Source organism: Mesocricetus auratus, unplaced genomic scaffold (genome assembly GCF_017639785.1).
Source record: "Mesocricetus auratus isolate SY011 unplaced genomic scaffold, BCM_Maur_2.0 Super-Scaffold_100014, whole genome shotgun sequence".
NCBI classification, from domain to species: Eukaryota; Metazoa; Chordata; class Mammalia; order Rodentia; family Cricetidae; genus Mesocricetus; species Mesocricetus auratus.
Window position 1 is genome coordinate 13,023,397 of NW_024429197.1, and position 20,008 is coordinate 13,043,404.

Sequence of the window (20,008 nt, forward strand, 5' to 3'; positions counted from 1 at the left end):
AGCCCAGGTTCTCTTGGCTGGGTGACAAGCCCCAGGCTCACCAGAATCCTGGGAGCAGAGCGGGAGAGGGGGCCCAGAGTGAGGAGGAGAGGACCAGGCATACAGGAAGGGTGCATGGGTACCATGGGATGGGGGAGGGGAGGACCCTGGCAGCAGCAGACAGGAGCCAGCTGTATGTGCTCCTAGGGTGTAGGGGCACATGGACACCCAGCCCCTCAGATCCGAGTGGTGTGAAGCCTTCCTTCTGAAGCCCCCAGCCCTACTGGGTCAGGGCCGAGTGGCTAAGGAGTTCAAAAGAAAGCATCTCCTGACTCCCCCCTCAGTGGCCGCCCCTCAGCCAGCTCACGGGGCTCCTGGGGCCCTTTCTTACCGGCTCTCCCTTGTCTCCAGTCAGGCCTGTGAGACCTCGCTCCCCTTGCAGGCCCTTAGAGAGAAAAGTCATGAGAAACTGCGGAGGAGGGTAACCCCTACCTAACCCAGGCTCTTCCCCACCCCATGTCTGACTCTTTGTCCGTTGGACAAAGATCATTTGAGGGGCAACACAGTGTCCCTGGCAAAAGTGACTGTGGTGGGTGTATTCTGGAAGGGTGAATGTGTAAATCCAAATGTACGGGTGACTCTCAGGAGAGCAACTTCCAGACAGGCATCAGCAGAGACAGACTGACAGGGCACCTTCCAGGTGACTGTCACTGCTCTACCCTGCTGTGGAGGCTGTCTGGGATGTACCTTTAGGAGAAGGCTGTACCTTCTGGGGGAAGGCTGTCAGGGCAGTGCTCCCACAAACGATGTCCTCTCTGAGCCCCCAAACCCCCAGCACTTACCTGTCCCAGTTCCCACCCGAGCCCCAAATCACCATCTCTAGGGATGCAAGGGGCAGGCCCTCTCCAGAGCAATCCCGTGTCGCTCAGTAACGTGGAGGGACATCAGTTACCATCAAAGCCCCTCATCCTCGCTCTGTTCTTCACAGCTCACCATGGAAAAACCTTCTCTGCCCCTGTACCCCTCATGCCCTCTAGAAATGGCACCCAAACCTTTCCATGGCACAAGACAGATGGCTAGACAGACAGAGGCCCCTTCACCCAAGCAAGCAGAAACATTCATGGTCCGGCCAGGGATGAAGACGTGGGGACAGATGGAAACACGACAAGGAGGCCCTGGTTCATGAGCCTCCACCACCAGGCCTGGGATGGCAGGAGCCAGTCCCGGGAACATGAATCCAACAAACAGGAGGTTTAGCTTCTGTGACCCAGGAGACGGCAACACTGAGGATGGGGGGCGGGGGGGGGGTTGCGATTTAAACACCTGTGACAACGACGATGACAAGGCAGAGCAATTAACGACACCTGGCAGAAGGATCAGCCCAAGGCCCTGGGCACAGAGGGGCAGGGCCCTAACACCAGAAACCCAACTGGCTGGTATTGCATGCCCAGTCTTGGAGCAGACTGGGCCTAGAGCCAAGGAAGAGAGACGAAGAGGAGGCCAAGGGTTTCCTCTAGCCGTGGGGAAGGGTGCACGCAGGGCTGCCTGTAAATCCCCAGGGTGCCTCTGGACAGTCCTACCAGGCAGCAGGGCAGCCAACCTGTGCCAGCCTGCAGTGTGAAGCCCTAAAGCTTTGGCATCTCTGTCGGGCACAGAGCCAGGCGCCTGGCAGGGCCCCAAGAACTACTTTCAGCAAATCTTCAGTCCACACGGCAGTGGTGGGAAGCAGGGGCGAGAGTGAGACGGAAGAGATAAAGGTCTCCTTCACAGATGCCCCAGCTTCCAGCAAGAAGGTCAAAAAGACCTGGGGGCCGTGGGGGAGTCATGTGTGGGCTTGGAAGGAAACGGAAAGGACAGCAGAGGGCGGTGGAGGGACAACACGGGAGGAGAGGCCGAGGGAACCTGGAAAGAAGTCAGGAGACTGCGATGGTCTCCAAGTGGCTGGGACTTAAGGGAACCTGTGTCGTTAGCTACCATGCCTGCAGGGGACAACGGACAGAACACCAGGACACGGAGGGGGTACCACAGGACGGGGGACAAGCGAAGCCACAGAGACCTGGCTGGCAGGAGGGGGAGGCAGAGTGGTTCTAGGTTCTTACAGGCAATCCGGGGGAGCCAACAGTACCAGGAAAACCTGGGGGGCCCTGGTGGGAGAAATAGGCACGTCACATCTCACAAGAACAGTCACCCTGGGGTAGCCTGGAGGCATAGTCGGCAGCAGAAAGCTTTGGGGGGAGGTGGTCCTGGGAGGGCTAGGGTTGCTGGAAAGGAATCCAATCAGAAGATGGTCACTTCCCCTAGATGGGGTCCTCCACCAGCAGCCTCCCCGGCCTGAAAACCCTTCCCAGGGCTCCCCAAGCCTGTCTTCAGCGGAGTACAAAGCCATTCCTTTGGGTCCTGCATCCCCTCCCCTATACCTCGCCACCAATGTCCCTCAGGTGAGTAGTGCCAAGGCCTCCACCAGCCATTTTTTTCCTCCAAAGAACACACTACCGGCATTATCTAGTCACATCTTTCCCAGAGGATTCTGGGTGGAGACGCCTGGCCTGAGCTTTGTAGAATTTTCTAGAGATTGCCCCACAGGATGATGGAGGGCACCACCCCTCAGGCCCTTGTAAGAACTGTCAAAGTAAGTTGAGACATCTGGCTGGGCAACTGTAGTCTTGCTGCCTGTGGGGCTCCCTGGGTCCCTAGTGGGATACTAAATACGGCAGGGAAGAGGACGGGCCCAGATTTGTGCCCCTGAGGGCCTTCCCTATGTGGGTCCACAGGCAGGGGGCAGAGCAGGGCATTTCAGGTAGCAGACCACTGTCCCAAAGACGCTCTCATGAGGGAAAGGTAAGTGTAGTGGTTGTCCCGCCTGGCTTCCTGGGGACAAGGCAGCAGAATAGTGTGTGGGTTAGGACTTCCTGACATCTGTTCAAACAGACCGGAACACCAGAGATACTTACAATAGGACCTGGAGGACCTGGAGAGCCCCTCATGCCGGGTGGACCCTGCAGAAGAAACCAAAGGAACCACATGGAGAGCCCGAGGCCCCGCAGAAGCCAGTGTACCAACCTCCAGCTGCCTGCGGCTGCAGACAGGAGAGAAGGCTGCTGATGTCAGAGCAGGACCACTTAGCTGATGTTAAAACGGTCTTTCATTCAGTTCATTCAGTCATCCAACAAACATTTATTGAGCAGCTATTATGTGCCGGGCACAGGCCCAGGGGCTGGGAACATAGCCATAAACAAAACATTAAAATCTCTGCTTCGTGGCACTTATGTCCTAGAGGCGAGGTGAACACTAACAAACACAACACAGCTGGCACATAGTTAGTGCTCAGTTCATACCTGTGGAATGTTGTAGAAGGAACTGATTCGCAGAATGTTGGGTGGTGTGAGTATTGCGAAGACAAAGGAGCTTAGGAAGGGTGGGGGGAGCTTGGGGAGGGTGGGTGGGGTGCAGCTTGGGGAGGGGTTGTGGGGGAGCTTGGGGAGGGTGGGGGAGCTTGGGGACGGTGGGGGGACTTGGGAAGGGTGGGGAGGAGCTTGGGGAGGGTGGGTGGAGCTTGGGGAGAGGTTGTGGGGGAGCTTGGGGAGGGTGGGTTGGGGGAGCTTGGGGAGGGGTTGTGGGGTATCTTTCATTTTAGAAAGGGTGACTCAGGAAGGCCTCACTGAGAAAGAAATATGTGACCTGATTGCTGAGGGGGAAGCAGGGCCTGGAGAAGAGGGGAACCAGGAGGGGAAGCAGCTAGGAACCAGTGTACTAGGGTGCCAGGAAGCTGACGGGGGGGGGGGGGGGCAGGGGGCTCCAGGCCATGGGAAAGCCAGAGGAGCATGGAGTGCTCCTGGCAGATGTGGAGCCCATGTCTTTGAGGCCCTACCTGGATGAGGGCCTGATCCTTGGTCTTACCTCTTCTCCTCTTTGGCCTGGCAGCCCTGGAGGACCAGGCAAGCCAGGGCTCCCAGGACAGCCAGGTTCTCCCTCACCGTTGTCTCCCTGGGGTCGGGGACAGAGAGAGTGGGAGTGAATATGAGGGAGGGAGGGAGGGAGGAGGAGAGGGAGGGAGGGAGGGGTGAATGAAGGGAAGGGGAGGATTTGCTCACCCTGGCCTCCTCCGCTCTTGGGCGCTCCCTTCCTATGAAGCACTGGGAGACAAGAGAGGCTCTGTTAGGTAAGGTTGGTCAGGAGTTCTCTGGTGTGTACATGACACCACACCAAGACTGCCAGCTACCCCGACCCAGTCTCTGCCAGATGGAGACATCAGGGCCAGCACCAGGGAGCCCACCTACACCAGGGAAACCTCCTGTACCAGCCCGCCTCTGCCCAGTTCCTACCCTGGCACAGTTGTCAAAGCCTGGCACGCCAGGGATGCCCTGGTCTCCCTTTTCTCCCTTCTCCAGAAGGAAGGCTGGATGGGCCGTCTGTCCCTGGGCACAGTCTCCACAGATGCTCTGATGGGAGGAAGGGGAAGAAGGACAGAGGGACCCAGGTCAGAGCCGGGCAGGAAGAGCCTAGTGGGGATGCCCTCTCAGAACGCAGGGCCGGCACCGAGCCGTGGGGATGCCCTCTCAGAACGCAGGGCCTGCACCGAGCCCTGTGGTCCTCCACCCTCACACTCTCCCTCTCCAGTCACATCCCTGGGGCAGCTCTGCTCTGTCCTCAGGGGACCTGATCCCAGCAATTGGCTCTGAGTTTCCTCCAGGAAGAGGCTCAGGTAGGGCCAAGCTAGAGCGCTTTCCAGACAGGCGTGGGAGGAGGTGGAGGGACCCGCAGAGGGACCATCTGTCCCGGCTGTTCCTGCAACCTGTACCCGCAGCGAGGACAAGCCCCAAGGATCCAGATGAAAAGACTGGTTCCCAGTGCCAGCACCTCTGCCCAGGGATGCCAGAAGAGGGCTGCCAGAGGAGCAGGTCCTCTGTGGACACTCCCGTGGCAGGCCTGAAGCTCAGCACTGTCCAGGCTCCACAGGTCCCTGGGCCTGAACTGTCCTTACAGAAGAGGCTTCCTCCGACTCAGGCTTTGTCCTTCTTGGTCAAAGACTCTGTAAGAGACTAAGCTACTGGTCCTCTCCATCCAAACTAGTGAACCCCGCCTCTCGTTGCAGGAACCTTAGGAGCCTGGAGTCTCTTTGTTGCCAGGCATTGTGGTTGGGACCCCAGAAGGAGCCCCATATTCACCTTCACCATTCACAACAATACCCAAGGATAATGGCCATTACTTCCTTAGTACCCACGAGGCCACAGATTGTAATGGGCCTTGGTACATATCACATTTAGTCCCCAGGGCACAGCAAGGTCGATTATGTTATGAGCATTGTGGAGAAAGCTGATATCCAAACGAGGTGGTGTGATTTGTCCATGCCAGTCTGTATTGGTTCCTGCCTGTCCATGTAGAGTCAGCACTTCCTCTGAGCTGTGGACATGGTGACAGCCAGGACTCCTGTCAGACTCCCCTGGCTGACATCTGACCTCTATTACAGGTTGATTTAGTTCCTGGGTAGAACCTTTTGTGGGACACTTGATTTTTTTGTTTGTTTGTTTTGGTTTTAGTTTTTTGAGACAGGGTTTCTTTGTGGCTTTGGAGGCTGGCCTCAGACTCACAGAGATCCGCCTGCCTCTGCCTCCTGAGTGCTGTGACTAAAGGCGTGCACCACCACCGCCTGGCTGGGACACTTCGATTGCAAAGCCAGCTTGTGGAATGTCAGAAGTGTGTCCCATCTGGGGCTGGAGTCACACCATCACTGCCTGGAAGGCAGGACTGAGGGGACTCAGGCTCCACCTAAACAAGGAGAGCTGGGGTCTCATTGCCACAACCTCACTGTGATCCTACTCATGGCTGCTGCCAGGCCAACAGAACCACCTCCACCAGCTGCTTCTGGAAACATCCGTGGTTCAGAGAGGGGCAGGACAGGCAGCTCTTATGCTGTGCTCTGACCAAGCTCACTGGGGTGACGTCATCTCCATGCTCCTGACTAGCCAATGCTGAAGAGGCGTGGCTAGAGGATGAGGGATGGGGAAAGGTACCCTGAGGATGCTAGCTCCTAAAGAGAGGCCCAGGGGCGCCAAGTCAGCCTACAGGAATGACTCAGCTGGACTGTCACTTCAGGAGGTGACTGCGCAAGGGGCTGTAGGGACCTTGGTTTCCAGAGGACCCTGAGAGTTGGGTCGGCCAGACCAGGCTGCAGCCCTTTGGTAGAACTGAAGGCCTACTGTCTTCTACAATTGCTTTTCAAGTCCCTCCTTGTGCTGAAGTCTTTTCAAACCAATACCCACCCAGGCCTGTCTCCAACCTGACCCAGCCAGCCCCTTACCATTTCACTGTCATCCCCTGCACTGTGCTTTGGAAGCCTTTGGGCCCTGCCTTGGCATGACTCAGGGAAGCTATGGCACTTGTTTGCCAGCTGACTTCAGGCGGGGTTCTGTCACCAAGCACACACCAGGTGGGGCCCTTCTGAGCATTCCTCTAAGTACTCGTTCAGTAAATGTTGCCTGGAGAGTTGTTACAAGCCAGAGCCCAGCCAGACCCTCTTAGGCAGATTCTCAGTTGCCCTTCCCCCACAAGCAGAGACCCAGCAGGCTCAATCTGCTGCTGTTAGGTGACAGGCAACTGAGCACCTGCTGTGAGAATCCGCTTTGGCACACCTGCCAGCACCTCTCTGTGCCCTCTTACCTTGAGGAGATGCTGCTCAATGGGTAAGGATCCCTGCAAGAGACAAAGGTAGGTTCTAGCCGGTCGGGAGGGAGGGACGGCTTATACCAGCCTACAGGAGCATCCAGCCTCAAGATGGGGAGCGAAGGAGGACCCCCACCAGAGTTAAAGGGGTTGCATGGCCAGCTCAGCCGCAAAAAGGACAGGAAGGACGATGGCCAGTGTGCCCTGGCTGATACCCACCAGCTCCGCAGTGAGCCCAGGCTGTCCTGGCAAACCGTTGTGACCCGGCACTCCCTGAAGCAGAAAAGAAACACAGGAGATCAGAGCCCTCTCCCAGTCTAGTACTCTCCTGGTCTCCCTGCTCACAGTCCTGCCACCTGTCACCCCTCCCGCATGGGTGAGAGCTTTGGACACTCTTAGCCTGAAGGTCTTACACAGTTGGGGGCTGGGGCACCAAGGAGGCACAGGGGGGTGGTCCTCAAAGGCAGTTCTACTGGGAGCATCTCCTTGCTACAAAGGTCAGAAGTTGGACAGAAGGTCTTTTTTTGTTTGTTTGTTTTTGTTGTTGCTGTTGTTTTTGTTTTTCTAGACATGGCTTCTCTTTGCAAAGCCCTGGCTGTCCTGGAACTCCCTTTGTAGACCAGGCTGGCCTCGAACTCACAGAGATCCGCCTGCCTCTGCCTCCCGAGTGCTGGCAGGCAGAAGGCAGAGAGGGTCTTCTATAAAGTAACTGCTGTGGTCCATCCTAAGTCTTGTCCTATATTTTCTGGAAAGCGCTATAGGAGCCCCCACCCTCCTTTACCCACTGATTGCTTCTCATTCCTTGACAAACATCCCTAGAGCTGACGGCAGATGCTTGTCAATCAGACCATCTAAGTGCACCAGTAACTGCTGGAAGAGTCTAAGTCCAACTCTGTGCCTCAGTTTCCTTCATTGCAAAACAGTTATCGTGTGTGTGGCTTCGAGGAGGTGATACTAGGAGGCACACAGCAAAGAGCCCAGATGTAGGATGCACAGGGATACCCCTGTTAAAAATGTGACACCCAGCCTCTGGCTTTCTTGCATATTCACAAAGCACATTTGCATATTAAATACTCTGCTGAGGAAGGGAGGCTGTTCCATTTTGAATCCCCAGCACTCCACAAAGAGGAGGTGCACATTAAATGCGTGTTGAATGAATGCATCACTGCACAGCCTGCTCCTCCAGGTACAGGATTTCCTGGGCCTGCTCTGAGATCTGGCCTCCCTTCATGACCCAGCACTGGAACAGGCCAGGCCCCCTGGGTAGTTCCTTCCTATCTAGAGCAGGCTCTCCCACTCCTGGGTCACCAGCCAGTGTGCCCACACGGTCTATAACAGTGCCTGGCACGTGGGCAATGCTTTGAATGTTTTTGTTTAGAAATGGGGTCTCATGCTGCACAGACTGGCCTCAAACTCACTATGTAGCTAAGAATAGTCTTGAACTCTGGTCCTACTGGGACCACCTAAGGGCGGGGATTACAAGCATGTGCCACCTCACCAAATTTATGGGGAGTTAGGGATCCACAGGGCTTCTTGCATGCTAGGCAAGAACCCTACTGAGTCACATGCCCAGCCCTGTTACCATAATTCACCCACGGTCCCACTCTCCAGTGCTGCTGTGTTAGTTGAAGTCTGAGAGTGTGAGTCTTTCTTACACGGATAGAATTACATATATCCATGTTCTCCTCTAGAAGCGGGGCATGCAGCCTGAGTTAGACTACTGCCTTCCAGTTATAAAAGCCTTGAGCACATTTCTTGACTTCATCTAGAAAACGGATCAGGATAAAATGACACCTGTTGGTGATGGGACGATGCAATTGTTATCCATCTCTGAACCCATCTCTACACAGAGAAGCCTGGCACAGGGCAGGTGCCTGCGTATGGCAGCCTAAGGTTGGCCGTGGGCATCAGATACGACTCTGGGTCCTGGGATTACACTCAGCACTTTTCCCTGCCCAGTGTGGCTTGGCACAGTTCACACTACACTAGCTCTCCCTGGCTAATGGGTCACTTTGGAATGACTCAGCGTCCACAAGTAAACCCCATGCCCACTGCTGACAGATCACTGAATGCTGGCACTGGACAGGAAGCTCGGACACTTTCATCAAATGCAGAGACTGCCAAGTGTGTGGTGTGGACTGTGGTTCCTGGTGAGCAGACCCCTGGGAACTGTCCTGAAAAGTAGAGGAGGGGAGGAGAAAGGGCTCCACGTAGGAAAGCTCAGAGCCGGCTCTTTAATGCCTGGCTGGGTGACCTTGGACAAGCCACCTCTCGGGGCTTAAACTGGCTCTGATGGTGTGAAGACACAGGTAACACCGTCTTCCCTCGGGGTTGGGGTTGACATAAAGCTCAAACAAATGAGAGCGCGGTTGTAAACTAATATTAGTAAGCACCGAGGCAATAGCTAATGCCCCCAGGGCATTCACTGTGTGCCAGGAAAGATTCCACACAGGTTGAACACATAGCTTATTTAATACCCACAAGAAGCCCACCGAGGCAGGTGCTACAATTATCTACATTTGATAGATAAAGGCATGGAGATACCTTGAGATTAAATAACTCTCCCAGTATCACAGAGCACATGGCAGAGATGAGTTTCAAACTGAGGCAGCCCTGGCTCTGGGGATGGAAGTGTGACATGGATCTTGGTTTCTTCTAATATCTCCCCTTACTATCTCGGGCCTGCGTGCTATTTCCGAGGACATCATGGACATTCTCACCTCTAGGCCTTTGTACCTGCTGCCTTCCCTGCTAGGAGCGTATCTCCTCAGGGGTGCTCCTCATCAGGAGTGCTCCTCCCCAGGGATGCTCCTCCCCAGGGGTACTCCTCCTCAGGGGTATGCCTCCCCAGAGGTGCTCCTCCCTAGGAGTGTTCTCTCCCCAATAGATTTACTTATATTTCCTTTATATATTGATTCAAATGTCACCTTTTATTTGTATGTGTGTACATGTTATGTGTACATGTGCACGTGTGTGCAGATTCGTGTGTGTGTGTGTGTGTGTGTGTGTGTGTGTGTGTGCATGTTGAGGTCAGATGTTAACACTGGATGTCTTGCTTAGTTGTTCTTCATCTTATTTTTTTAAAGATTTATTTATTTAATAGGCACTAGTGTTATGCCTGTACATACTCTGTGTGAGTGAAGGTGTCAGATCCCCTGGAACTTGAGTTACAGACAGTTGTGAGCTGTCATGTGGGTGCTGGGAATCAAACCTGGGTCCTCTGAAAAAGCAGCCAGTGCTCTTAACCACCAAGCCTCTCTCCATCTTATTTTTAATTTATGTGAGTCTGAGTGTATATATGCATGTGTGCGCATGTGAATCATTGTGTGTGTGTGTGTGTGTGTGTGTGCGTGCGCAAATGCCACAAATGTTGAGTTCAGAGGACAGCTGAGGATTTAATTCTCTCCTTCTACCTTGTAGGCTCTGGGGATAGAAGTCAGGTCAGCAGACCTGCACGTGGGCTCCCTTGCTGGTGGAAAGATCTCGTTAGCCCTCCATCTTCATTTCTGAGACAGGGTCTGTCTTGCTGGCACTGGGGCTCACCAGCTAGACTGGCTGATCAGCAGGACCCAAGGATCCTCCTGCTTCTGCATCTGAGCACTGGAGTTACAGGCACAGGCTACCACGTCTGGCTCTTTCCACAGACGCTGGGGATGAACTCAGGTCCTCATGCTTGTACAGCAAGCACTTTACCAACTAGGCCATCTTCCCAGCTCCAAATGTCACCTTTTTCTTTAGTATTTTTCACAGACGTCTTCCCTGTTCTCTCACTAGCCATCCCCATATCCAGCTTTATCTCCTTCCTTAGCAGGGACCACTCTCTAATATATTAGAGTTTATGTCTTACTTATTGCCTGTCTCTCTTGCAGGGATTCTAATGCTTGGTCCACAGCTACATCCCAGCATCTCAAACAGTGCCTGGAAAAGCTCACACAGGCAGAACCAACCAATGCTGGCGACTGCTCCAATAGTCTGTACCAGTGTAAAGCTCTGCCTCTGAGCCGGGGTCCCTGCCAGGCCTGGGCTTGGATCCTATTAGTGGGGTGCTTGGGCTAAAGCACAACGGGACATTCCTCAAATTAAGGCTCGGAGTCCACAAGCCTGGACCAAGGATCTGTGAGCCCCCCATGCTATGCTGGAGAGCAATAGCAGAGAGAAATCACGAGAGCTGTGTGAAACAGGGAGGCGGTGTACTCAGGGTCAGCACAGAGGAGGCCCCAAGACTGCTTGGGCCCTGCCCCCCAAACTCCAGACTCCCTCTTCACCCCTTTTACCTGCAGTCCAGGCATTCCAGGGGGACCTGGAGGTCCTGGGACACCTGGGGGGCCCTGTGGGAGAGAAGACAAAATCAGAGGAGGAAGAGGGCTCCCTGCCACAATGGACGGCAGTAGTGTCAGGGCGGGAAAGCCGCGACAGGAGGCAAGACAAAGGAGACAAGCCACACACACCTGCGGGCCCGGCTGCGAGGAGCTGCCCATCCACAGTCCCGGAGCACCCTGGGTGGGAGTGGGGGTCGCAAAAGAAGGGGAGAGGTTATAGGCAACTTCTACACCAAGCACAGAGCTGCGTGGGAAGGGCGCTGGCTGGGACACAAAGCCTGGCGAGGGCTCCTGCCCACTGGCACCAGGTGAGGAGGATCCAGACCTCTCCCGCGGTGGGGAGGGGGGAAAGCAGCTCAACCCCACTCACCGGCATGCCCGAGAAAACTGGCTCTCCCCGGGAAGCACAGGAGCACTCTCCTGGTTCACCCTGGAAACACAAGAGCCTTGGTTTGAAGTGGCAACGACCGAGGACCCTCTGGAAGCCTCATCTGGGAGGTGGCATGGGCTTTAGGGATGGACAACCCCCAGGCCTCCGCCTCCTCATGCTACCGGGGGATGGGTTGTATGCAGTGTGTGGGAGCCATTTGGTTAAGTCACCATCAACTGAGAATCAGAATGATCCGGTCCTGTCTTTCTTGGGGTCCTAGTCAGCCCCCTCATCATGCACCCACATAATCTCACTGTAAGCAGCCATAGCTTCATCTTGAGCAGCCCCACCCCCAAGGTTCTGTGCCCTTCTATCCTGGTCCCTCATCCCTCTGCCTTGCCTCTTCTTGCCTCATCTTCTGACCCAGCTTCCATGAGAGAGTGCAGCTGTCCACTAAAGGGACCCTGGAACTCTCTGTTCTCCTGAGATCGTGGCTGGGTTCTGAGCCATCACCACCTACGTGAAGTGAGTGTGGTACCCACAGTTCTTGGAACTGGGAAGCTTGTGAACAGCAAGGTGACCCCACCCATCCTCCACCCTGAGCAGGCATTATGGGGCTATGGGACTCTAGGAGCCCATTCCCAAAGAGCGGTGGCCCCAGGCCCTTGAGACTTACCTTCTCTCCTCGAGATCCCTTTTCACCCTGCAGAGAAAAGAAACACCGGAAAGTGAGTAGGTGTGAGCAGGAGGCAGGTCCAGTCATGAAATCCTGCTGCCTGGGCCACCATACTCACTGGTGTCCCTTTGGCTCCTGGAAGTCCAGCCTGTCCTTTCTGCCCATCTTGACCCTAAAGGGAAAGGGCCCGGAGTCAGTAGGTGAGGCTGGATAGCAGCCAGCCATTTGACCTGCTAGAGAAATACAACAGCACAAACAGGGACAGCCCCAGGCTCCCTGGCACCCATGTTCCAGAGGGGACATTGTGGCCAGGGGGTAAGGAGAGGGCAGGAGGGAGGAAGGAGAGGGTGTGACTCCCAGCACCAGGCACTGCACCAAGCTTCCATCAGAGGCTTGAAGAAATGTCAGAGTCACAGGACCAAGCACACAAACCCAGCCTGGGGACCTGTGGGCCCAGCACCCCTTGACTTCTTTTTCTCTGTACACATTCTCGCTATTTAAGTCACTCTGTGGACTGAGCTGGAAGAGTGGAATTTCAGACCTGGCAGTGTCAACTTTGAGACACTACCACTCACTTAAAGTCACACAGCTAGTAAGTGTGACACACAGCTAGTGAGAGCCGGAAGACCAGGAAGCACCCCCCCATGGGACCGGGACAGAAGGGTCTGTCAGGGCTTCTGACATGGAGTATAGCATTAAGCAAACACACGATGTGCTGAGGCATAGCAGACGCCCCTGTGACTGCCTTTCTGGGGGTGCTGCACCTTTGCATTCAGGGTTCAAAGCCATCCTGGCATGAGTATCCAATTCCACCTGTACCCTGCTTCAGACAGGCAGGGATTCTGATGGTCTAGGTCTGCTGGGCAAAACCATATGGACCCGGGCAAATCCCTGTCCGTCTAGGCTTTGGCACACCAAAGAATCTATCAATGCTCTCCAAACTCAAACAACAATTTCTCTAGGGATCTACAAAGGATAGGGAAAGGATAAGGCTCCCTAGGCTATTTTCAACATTACCAAAAGCTCAAGAAAAATTATACATTTGCCCACAGCCCAGCATGGCATAGGCTGGCTGAAAGGTGGCATTTCTTTGATTCAGGCTAAAATTATCATCTTGTAAAATTCTAGTGGGTTCACGCGGAGTAGAAGCTGACTATTAGACAGGTCTTTGATGACTAAAATGAGAAAATGCACTTATTATTACTTAATCTATGCAATTTGCTCAATAGACAGGTCTCTTAAGTGTGGGAGTCATTGTCTTGGGCGGCAGAGAATAGAACCTTTCCATCCCCACAGACGCTCAGTGCATGGTCCCTATGGGTTTCAGGGTAAGCTTCAAGTTCCCGGCTCCACCCCCTACTCACTAATCTCTGCTCTCCTTATGTACAGAACTGGAAAATGACAGCAGCTCCTAGGTCATTTTGGTGGCTCATACTTAGGAAGCTGGGTGTCAAAAGTTCAGTATGAGTCTGGGCTGCACAGTTGAGTTCCAGGCAAGTCCGGCTTATAGTGTTAGACCTTGTCTCAAAAAACATAATAAAAAAGTAAAAATCATAACAGCAGTTCCTCTACAGTGCTGTCTTATTTGTTTGTTTGTTGCTCTTTTGTGTGTGGGGGGGGGTGTTTCAAGACAGGGTCTCTCTATAGCCCTAGCTGTCCTAGAACTCGCTTTGAAGAGCAGGCTAGCCTTGAACTCACAGAGATCCTCCTGCCTTTGCCTCCTAAGTGTTGGGATTGAAAGCATGCACCACCACACCCTGCCCCTGTGGGGCTGTATTGAGGAGGAAACATATTCCTGAATGTTCAGAGCTGACTGACTGAACACAGGACCTCAGCAGGCCACTGCTCCAAAAATGGGGATGACCATGTTCTCTCTCTTCAGAAGCTAAAAATGTAGACCTCCAAGCTGAGGGAGGGAGGAACGGGGGGTGGGGTGGGGGGGGGTGGGGGTGGGGACGGGACTGGATAATGGTAACCAAATCCCTATTAGTTCCAATAAACAATTTCTAGTCCTCTACAGAACAGGAAGGTGACCTCAGTTTACAAACAGCAGAATGACTGAGGGTTCTGGACACAAAGAAATGATCAGAAGATGAAATGCTGCTAATCATGCTGACTTGTTCAGCATACCCTGTGTGAATGTGCTCCGTAAATATGATAGTTACCACAAGCTGATCTGAAAAAGCAAAATACAGGGCTGGAGAGACGGCTCAGCAGTTAAAAGCACGTACTGCTCTTGCAAAGGACCCAGATTAGAGTCCCGGCACCTACATGGTGGTTCACAACCATCTGCAACTACAGACCCAGGGGATCTGGTACCCTCTTTTGACCTCCGCAGACACCAGGGATCCACATGCAGGCAAAACATTCATATACATAATTTAAAAAATTAAAGGGAAATACTGTGTGTGTGTGTGTGTGCATGCGCAGATATGTATGTGGGTACACATGTATGTGTGCATGCATGGGGAGTGGTCAGAAGTCAACTTAAACTGTCAATCCTCAGGAATCATCTACCTTGGTTTGTGTTTGTTTAATTATTTGTTTTTAAGACACATTCTCTCATTTTTGTTATTGGTGGTGGGGGTGGTATTTAGAGACAGGGTGTCTCTGTGTAGCCCTAGAACTCGCTCTGTAGACCAAACTGGCCTTGAACTCAGAGATCTATCTGCCTCTGCCTCCTGAGTTGTTTGTTTTTGAGACAGGGTTTCTCTATGTAGCCCCAGCTGTCTTGAAACAGGGTAAGTAGACTAAGCTAGTCTTGAACTTGAAGATATCCAGCTGCCTCTGCATTCTGAATGCTGGGATTAAAGGTGTGCACCACTATACCTGGCCATATCTGATTTTCTACATGAATATGGGGATCAGAGGACCAAACTCAGGCTTTCATGCTATGCAGCAAGCACTTTATCCACTGAACATCTCCCTAGTCCTAGAAAACATATTTTTAAAAAGAACAGAGGAGGCTGGAGAGATGAGTCGATGGTTAGGAGCACATGATGTTCCTCCAGAGGACCTGGGTTCAGTTCCCAGCACTCACATGGCAACTTGCAACTATCTTTAACTCCAGTTCCAGGGGATCTGGCATCCTCTCAGACACACATGCAGACAAAACACCAATGCACATAAAATAAAAATAAATAGATCTTTAAAAAATAGAGACAGATTGGAGAGATGGCTCAGTGGTTAAGAGCACTTGCTGCTCTTCCAGAGGACCAAAGTTCAGATTCCAGCACCCAAAGAGACATGCCCTCATGTGGTACACATGTATACACATACATATACATGCACGGGGGAGGAGAGAGAGAGAGAGAGAGACAGAGACAGAGAGACAGAGAGACAGAGACAGAGACAGACAGAGAGAGAGAGAGAGAGAGAGAGAGAGAGAGAGGTGATGTATCATCTGAAGGCAGTTCCCTGAAGACAGCCCGGGAGACTTGTCTCCTCCCCCCCCCCCAGGCTGCTGAGACCGGCAGGGTCAGCTGTGCCCTCCACGCAATAGCAGCACCAAGGGTTCAACAACAGCTCTAGTCATGTGTAGGAAAGGCTCTTACCGGAGGCCCGGAGACACTAGCACCAGGAGGTCCCATGGGTCCTGTGGCTCCTTTGGGCCCTGGAGGTCCCTGTGCAGTGAGGACAAATAGGTGGCTGAGGTACGATCTGAACCAGCACAGTCGGGCAGTGAGATGCACATGATCGGATCTCAGACAGCTCTCCGATGGTGTCACTTAGTCCCAGGTCCCCATGCCTGCAGCCCCGGCCACCATGGGGAAGGGCTCACCTGGGCACCTTTCTCACCAATTGAGCCAGGTGGTCCCCGAGGTCCCGCAAGTCCCTGCAGATGGAAGCCCAGCTGGTTATCTCTTACCATAAAATGGCCCCTTCCCCTGTCAGCTGACCCCGGGTCATAGGAGACCTACCTGAATGCCAGGCAAACCCTGGGCTCCAGGCTCGCCCTGCAAGTCAGAATGGGCAGTCTGTAGCACACTGGCCAAAGCCACCTGCTGCTTGTACCTGTGTCACTGGCAGAGGTTGGAGGTTCTGCCAGTCCTATCTCAAGGGTTAGAGTAATGGGGGGGTCAAAGCCAAATTCTGGCAGGGCATGGTGGGTGGCGCACGCCTTTAATCCCAGGATTTATGAGGCAGAGGCAGGCAGATCTCTTTGAGTTCAAGGCTAGCCTGGTCTACATAGTGAGTTCCAGGACAATGTAGAGAGACTCTGTCTCAAGGGGAAAGAAAAAAAACCAAATCCTGTACAGAGCAACATCAGGCCAAGGCTGTTGTGACCCCTGGGACAGAGCTGTGCCCTTAGCATCTAGTGACAGGTAGAGCCTGGGATCGTAGAACTGGAAGGGTCAGGAAAGAACAGGAGATACTCACCTGGGGTCCCTCAGCACCAGTGCCTGGAGGTCCAGGCTCTCCCTGAAGGGGTAAAACGACAAGCAACCTCTGGGTGGAAATTCTCAGCCCATCCCCCAGCTTCTCCCGGGCCATTTCCTCTACTCCCACCTTCTGCCACTCTGACTCAATCCCTGGTTCCAGGCCTCAGTCCCACGTCCCCATCCTCCTCCCACAAGAGCCCACAAGAGCCCAGGGCTACCATTCCTGCACATACCTGAGTGCCCTTCAGTCCCGGGGGCCCTTGAACTCCTGGTAGACCAGGCTGGCCCTAAAAGGCACAAGGGAACCCACGGATGCCCTTGGTGTTTGGGAGGAAAGAGAAGGCAACGCATAGCAGAGAAGATGAGGATGCACTTACTGGTTTCCCGGGCCGACCCACGCCTTCAGGACCTGGCTCTCCTTTGGGACCTGGCTTTCCAGGCAGTCCCGCTGCATCGGTTAACGCCCCCTGCAGGCTAGAGCAGGCAGTGCAGCCATCACCCTGGTCAGAGACAGTGAGGTCAGGGGGAGCCTGTGAGCCGTACTGGTAGCCAGGCCAGGGGGGCATCGCAAAGGGGCCTCCTACATCCTCTGAGAGCCCCACCCTCTTCTGCCTCTCCTCAGCCGAGGAAACAAAATAGAACCCTCATACTCCAATCTGCAGTAAGGAGTCAGGAATCTGATGCTGCCAGGCTCCCTCGAAGCTCCCTGCAGTCCCACCCCTCTTTAACTGGCCCCTTGATTTCTCTTTGCCTCCAAGCCTGGCCGACTTACCTTTTCTCCTTTCGGCCCAGCAGGACCCCGAACCCCAGGCTCTCCAGATATGCCAGGATGCCCAGCGATGCCCGGCATTCCAGGGTCTCCGGGATTCCCAGCATCACCCTGAAAAGAGTGGGGTTTAAGGAGGACACCGTGTCGCCCAGCAGGGGGCAGGTTGCCTCTTGAGACCTGTGGGCAATCAGTCCCTTTCCACCCCTCCCCCCCCCGGGGGGCTGGGGCCTGAGAAGGCAGTAGAAACTAGTACAGGTAATCAAGAAAAGAGGAGCAGATTGTTTCTGAGAAAGGGGGGTGGACTGGATGGATGGGGACGTGGGGAAGATCTGGGAGGAGTTGGGGGAAACTGTGATCAGAATACATTCCATTAAAAACGTCAATTTAAAAAGGAAGAAAAGGGAGCCGAGCAGCCTCCAAGACAACCAGGCACCCACTCCACACCCCGCCCCGCCCATGCACCCTTCCACATCCTCTCACCTTTTGACCCTTGAGTCCTCGATCTCCAGCTCTGCCCTGAGGAGAAAATGGCCCCGGCACCCGTTCATTCAGAGTGCACACCGCTGGGTACCCAGCACCGTGTGAGACCCAGGGGATGGGGCAGAATATAAGCCATGACAGCCCGTGTTCTCATACTAGAGGACCAGCCTAACATTGGAGACATTTTGCCTGTATGTCTGAGGCAAGGTGCCTCATCTAGCTCCTCATCTAGCCTCGATTTCCTCATCTGTCAGATGGGGATGACCACGTAGTGTAGGCTTCTGCACCACCGGGCTCTTGTGAGATTATTCTGCTGGCACAGTGTTCGCTGTCACCACTAAAGCAGCGACTGTCAGCCCACAGCCGTAGCTGCCGTCTCTCCAAAGTGCCTTGTGTGCTGTTCAGTGCTTCACGCACATCGTAACCTGAGCTTCACCACAGCTCGAAGGACAGGACCCAGAGGGACAGGGAACAGAGGCGACTTGCTCGAATCAAAGATCTTATAAAAAATGGGAGCCAGAATTGGAACCTGGCTCTGCTGAGGCTGCGCCTTGTCATTGCTCTGTCGTGTCACTCTGTGTCCCAGGATGGGGACAGAGACCCGTGCGAGGGATGCCAGCAGCTTGCACTAGACACAGAGACATTGATCCCACCCCCACTTTGTCCTGCTGCCTTTCTTGCGTCCTGCCCACATCTATCTCCAGAGATCCCAGAATTCACCTGCTTCCCAGGCAGCCCAAAGCCTGGGGGGCCAGGCTCTCCCTTCTCTCCAGCCGGGCCAGGCAAGCGAACCACATGACTGTCCCCATCCGAAAGCTTGGACAAGGCTGCACAGGGCTCACAAGGCTCTCCCTGCAGAACAAAGACACTGAGTTAAGGGGTCCCTGGGGCTTGGGATCTGAGAGTGAAGAATGAAGCCAGCTACGACATAGCGCCTCTGCTGAGAGAGACTGAGCGCACAGCAAGAAGAAAATTTGGAAGCGATACTACGTTGTTTCCACAGACTGCAGGAGCCCAGCATCTAGAACACGGGCATCTTCTTCAGGGGTGTGTCCTGGTGGCATGCCAGGAGCCCTAGACTCACCTTTGCCCCTTTGGTGCCTGCTGGTCCCTCTGGTCCCGGTGGCCCCTGCATGAGAAGCCATATAAGAGACGCCCAGCAGCAGCCAAGCTAGGCAGAAGCCCAGCCCAAGCCTGTCAGTTCTCCTGTGGAGGGCGGCGCCTCCCACCTTGCCCTTGCCTAAGCCACTGCCATCCGAATAATACTTACTGGAACTCCCGCAGGTCCTGCATCACCAAAACTACCCTGAGGGTCAAGCAGAGAGCACAGAGTTAAAGGGGAGACAGGGTAGAGGTGCAGACACATGGTCAGACTCTTGGGTATCTCCTGGCAAAGGAAAGTGAGGCTAGGATCCCCCCAAACTCCTCAGGGAATGCCTGACTAGTCACGGTCTTGACGCGAAGCCCAGCCCCGGCTCCATCGCTAGCCAGGCAGAGATCATGAAGTCATTTCTCCAACAGCTGTTCATCGGCCACCTTTTGGCCCTGAGCACTGGGTCAGGTACTGCATATGTGAACAGGACAGACAAAAATGCCCTGTGGACCTTGCACACTGAAGAGCTTAAAAAAAAAGTAGCCCTATGCTGTGTTGTCCAGGATCACCTTGAACTTCTATCCCCCTGCCTCCGGTACGCATCTCTTGCTCAGTTTATACAGCATTGGGTTTCAAACTCAGGGCTTCGTGCGTGCTGGGCAAGCACTCTACCAATGGAACTGTGTTCTCTTGTTTCCGCCAACTTATTTGTCTGTCTGTCTGTCTGTCTCTGTCTCTGTCTCTGTGTGTGTGTGTGTGTGTGTGTGTGTGTGTGTGTGTGTGTGTGTGTGGTGTATTATGTATACATGTGGGTAGACACCAGGGTTGACACCAGGCATCTTCCTCAAACGGTCTCCCCATAACGTTTTGAGATTGGGTCTCTCACTGACCCTGGAGCTCAGCGATTCAGCTTGGCTGCCTGGTCCGGGAGCTCCGGGGTTTCACCTGTTTTCTCACCCACAGTGCCGGGGATAAGGTGCTCTGGCTTCCGACTTTTTATGTGGATGCGGGGAATTTGAATTCAGGTCCTCACGCTTGTGTGGCAAGCACTTTATAAGCAGAGCTTCTAAAATAGTAACCTTCTAAGTGGTAAGGAGTGCCATGAAGGAAACAAGGTAATGACTCAGACCAAGAGGAGATCCCATTTATGCAGGGTGATAAGAGAAGTGGTACCACAACTATCAGAAAGATGGGAGGGAGGCCCGCCACTGAAAGAAGGTGGGAGCCTTCGTGTTCCTATGGGAGTCTCCAGCATGAAGTCTGGAGGCGGCAACTGTCCC

General features: G+C 54.0%; 1 protein-coding gene across 3 annotated transcripts in view; it reads right to left on the bottom strand.

The window, feature by feature from the left end:
* Col16a1 (collagen type XVI alpha 1 chain) overlaps nucleotides 1-20,008 on the bottom strand; it is a 52,739-nt gene that overhangs the window by 16,061 nt on the left and 16,670 nt on the right. Inside the window, exons 28-51 of one of the 3 annotated variants that reach the window (XM_013120249.3) lie at nucleotides 18,906-18,941; nucleotides 18,720-18,764; nucleotides 18,356-18,487; nucleotides 17,636-17,671; nucleotides 17,159-17,266; nucleotides 16,764-16,886; nucleotides 16,620-16,673; nucleotides 16,385-16,426; nucleotides 15,925-15,960; nucleotides 15,786-15,839; nucleotides 15,559-15,627; nucleotides 12,123-12,176; nucleotides 12,005-12,031; nucleotides 11,329-11,388; nucleotides 11,088-11,135; nucleotides 10,914-10,967; nucleotides 6,859-6,912; nucleotides 6,637-6,669; nucleotides 4,302-4,418; nucleotides 4,071-4,112; nucleotides 3,877-3,963; nucleotides 2,931-2,975; nucleotides 2,079-2,123; nucleotides 371-424 (exon numbers count right to left, since the gene is read on the bottom strand). In XM_013120249.3, the coding sequence (XP_012975703.1) occupies nucleotides 371-424; nucleotides 2,079-2,123; nucleotides 2,931-2,975; nucleotides 3,877-3,963; nucleotides 4,071-4,112; nucleotides 4,302-4,418; nucleotides 6,637-6,669; nucleotides 6,859-6,912; nucleotides 10,914-10,967; nucleotides 11,088-11,135; nucleotides 11,329-11,388; nucleotides 12,005-12,031; nucleotides 12,123-12,176; nucleotides 15,559-15,627; nucleotides 15,786-15,839; nucleotides 15,925-15,960; nucleotides 16,385-16,426; nucleotides 16,620-16,673; nucleotides 16,764-16,886; nucleotides 17,159-17,266; nucleotides 17,636-17,671; nucleotides 18,356-18,487; nucleotides 18,720-18,764; nucleotides 18,906-18,941 (1,455 nt within the window). The remainder of the gene's footprint in view (nucleotides 1-370; nucleotides 425-2,078; nucleotides 2,124-2,930; nucleotides 2,976-3,876; nucleotides 3,964-4,070; nucleotides 4,113-4,301; nucleotides 4,419-6,636; nucleotides 6,670-6,858; nucleotides 6,913-10,913; nucleotides 10,968-11,087; nucleotides 11,136-11,328; nucleotides 11,389-12,004; nucleotides 12,032-12,122; nucleotides 12,177-15,558; nucleotides 15,628-15,785; nucleotides 15,840-15,924; nucleotides 15,961-16,384; nucleotides 16,427-16,619; nucleotides 16,674-16,763; nucleotides 16,887-17,158; nucleotides 17,267-17,635; nucleotides 17,672-18,355; nucleotides 18,488-18,719; nucleotides 18,765-18,905; nucleotides 18,942-20,008) is intronic. The other 2 variants (XM_021232712.2, XM_021232713.2) reach the window with 2 other exon arrangements.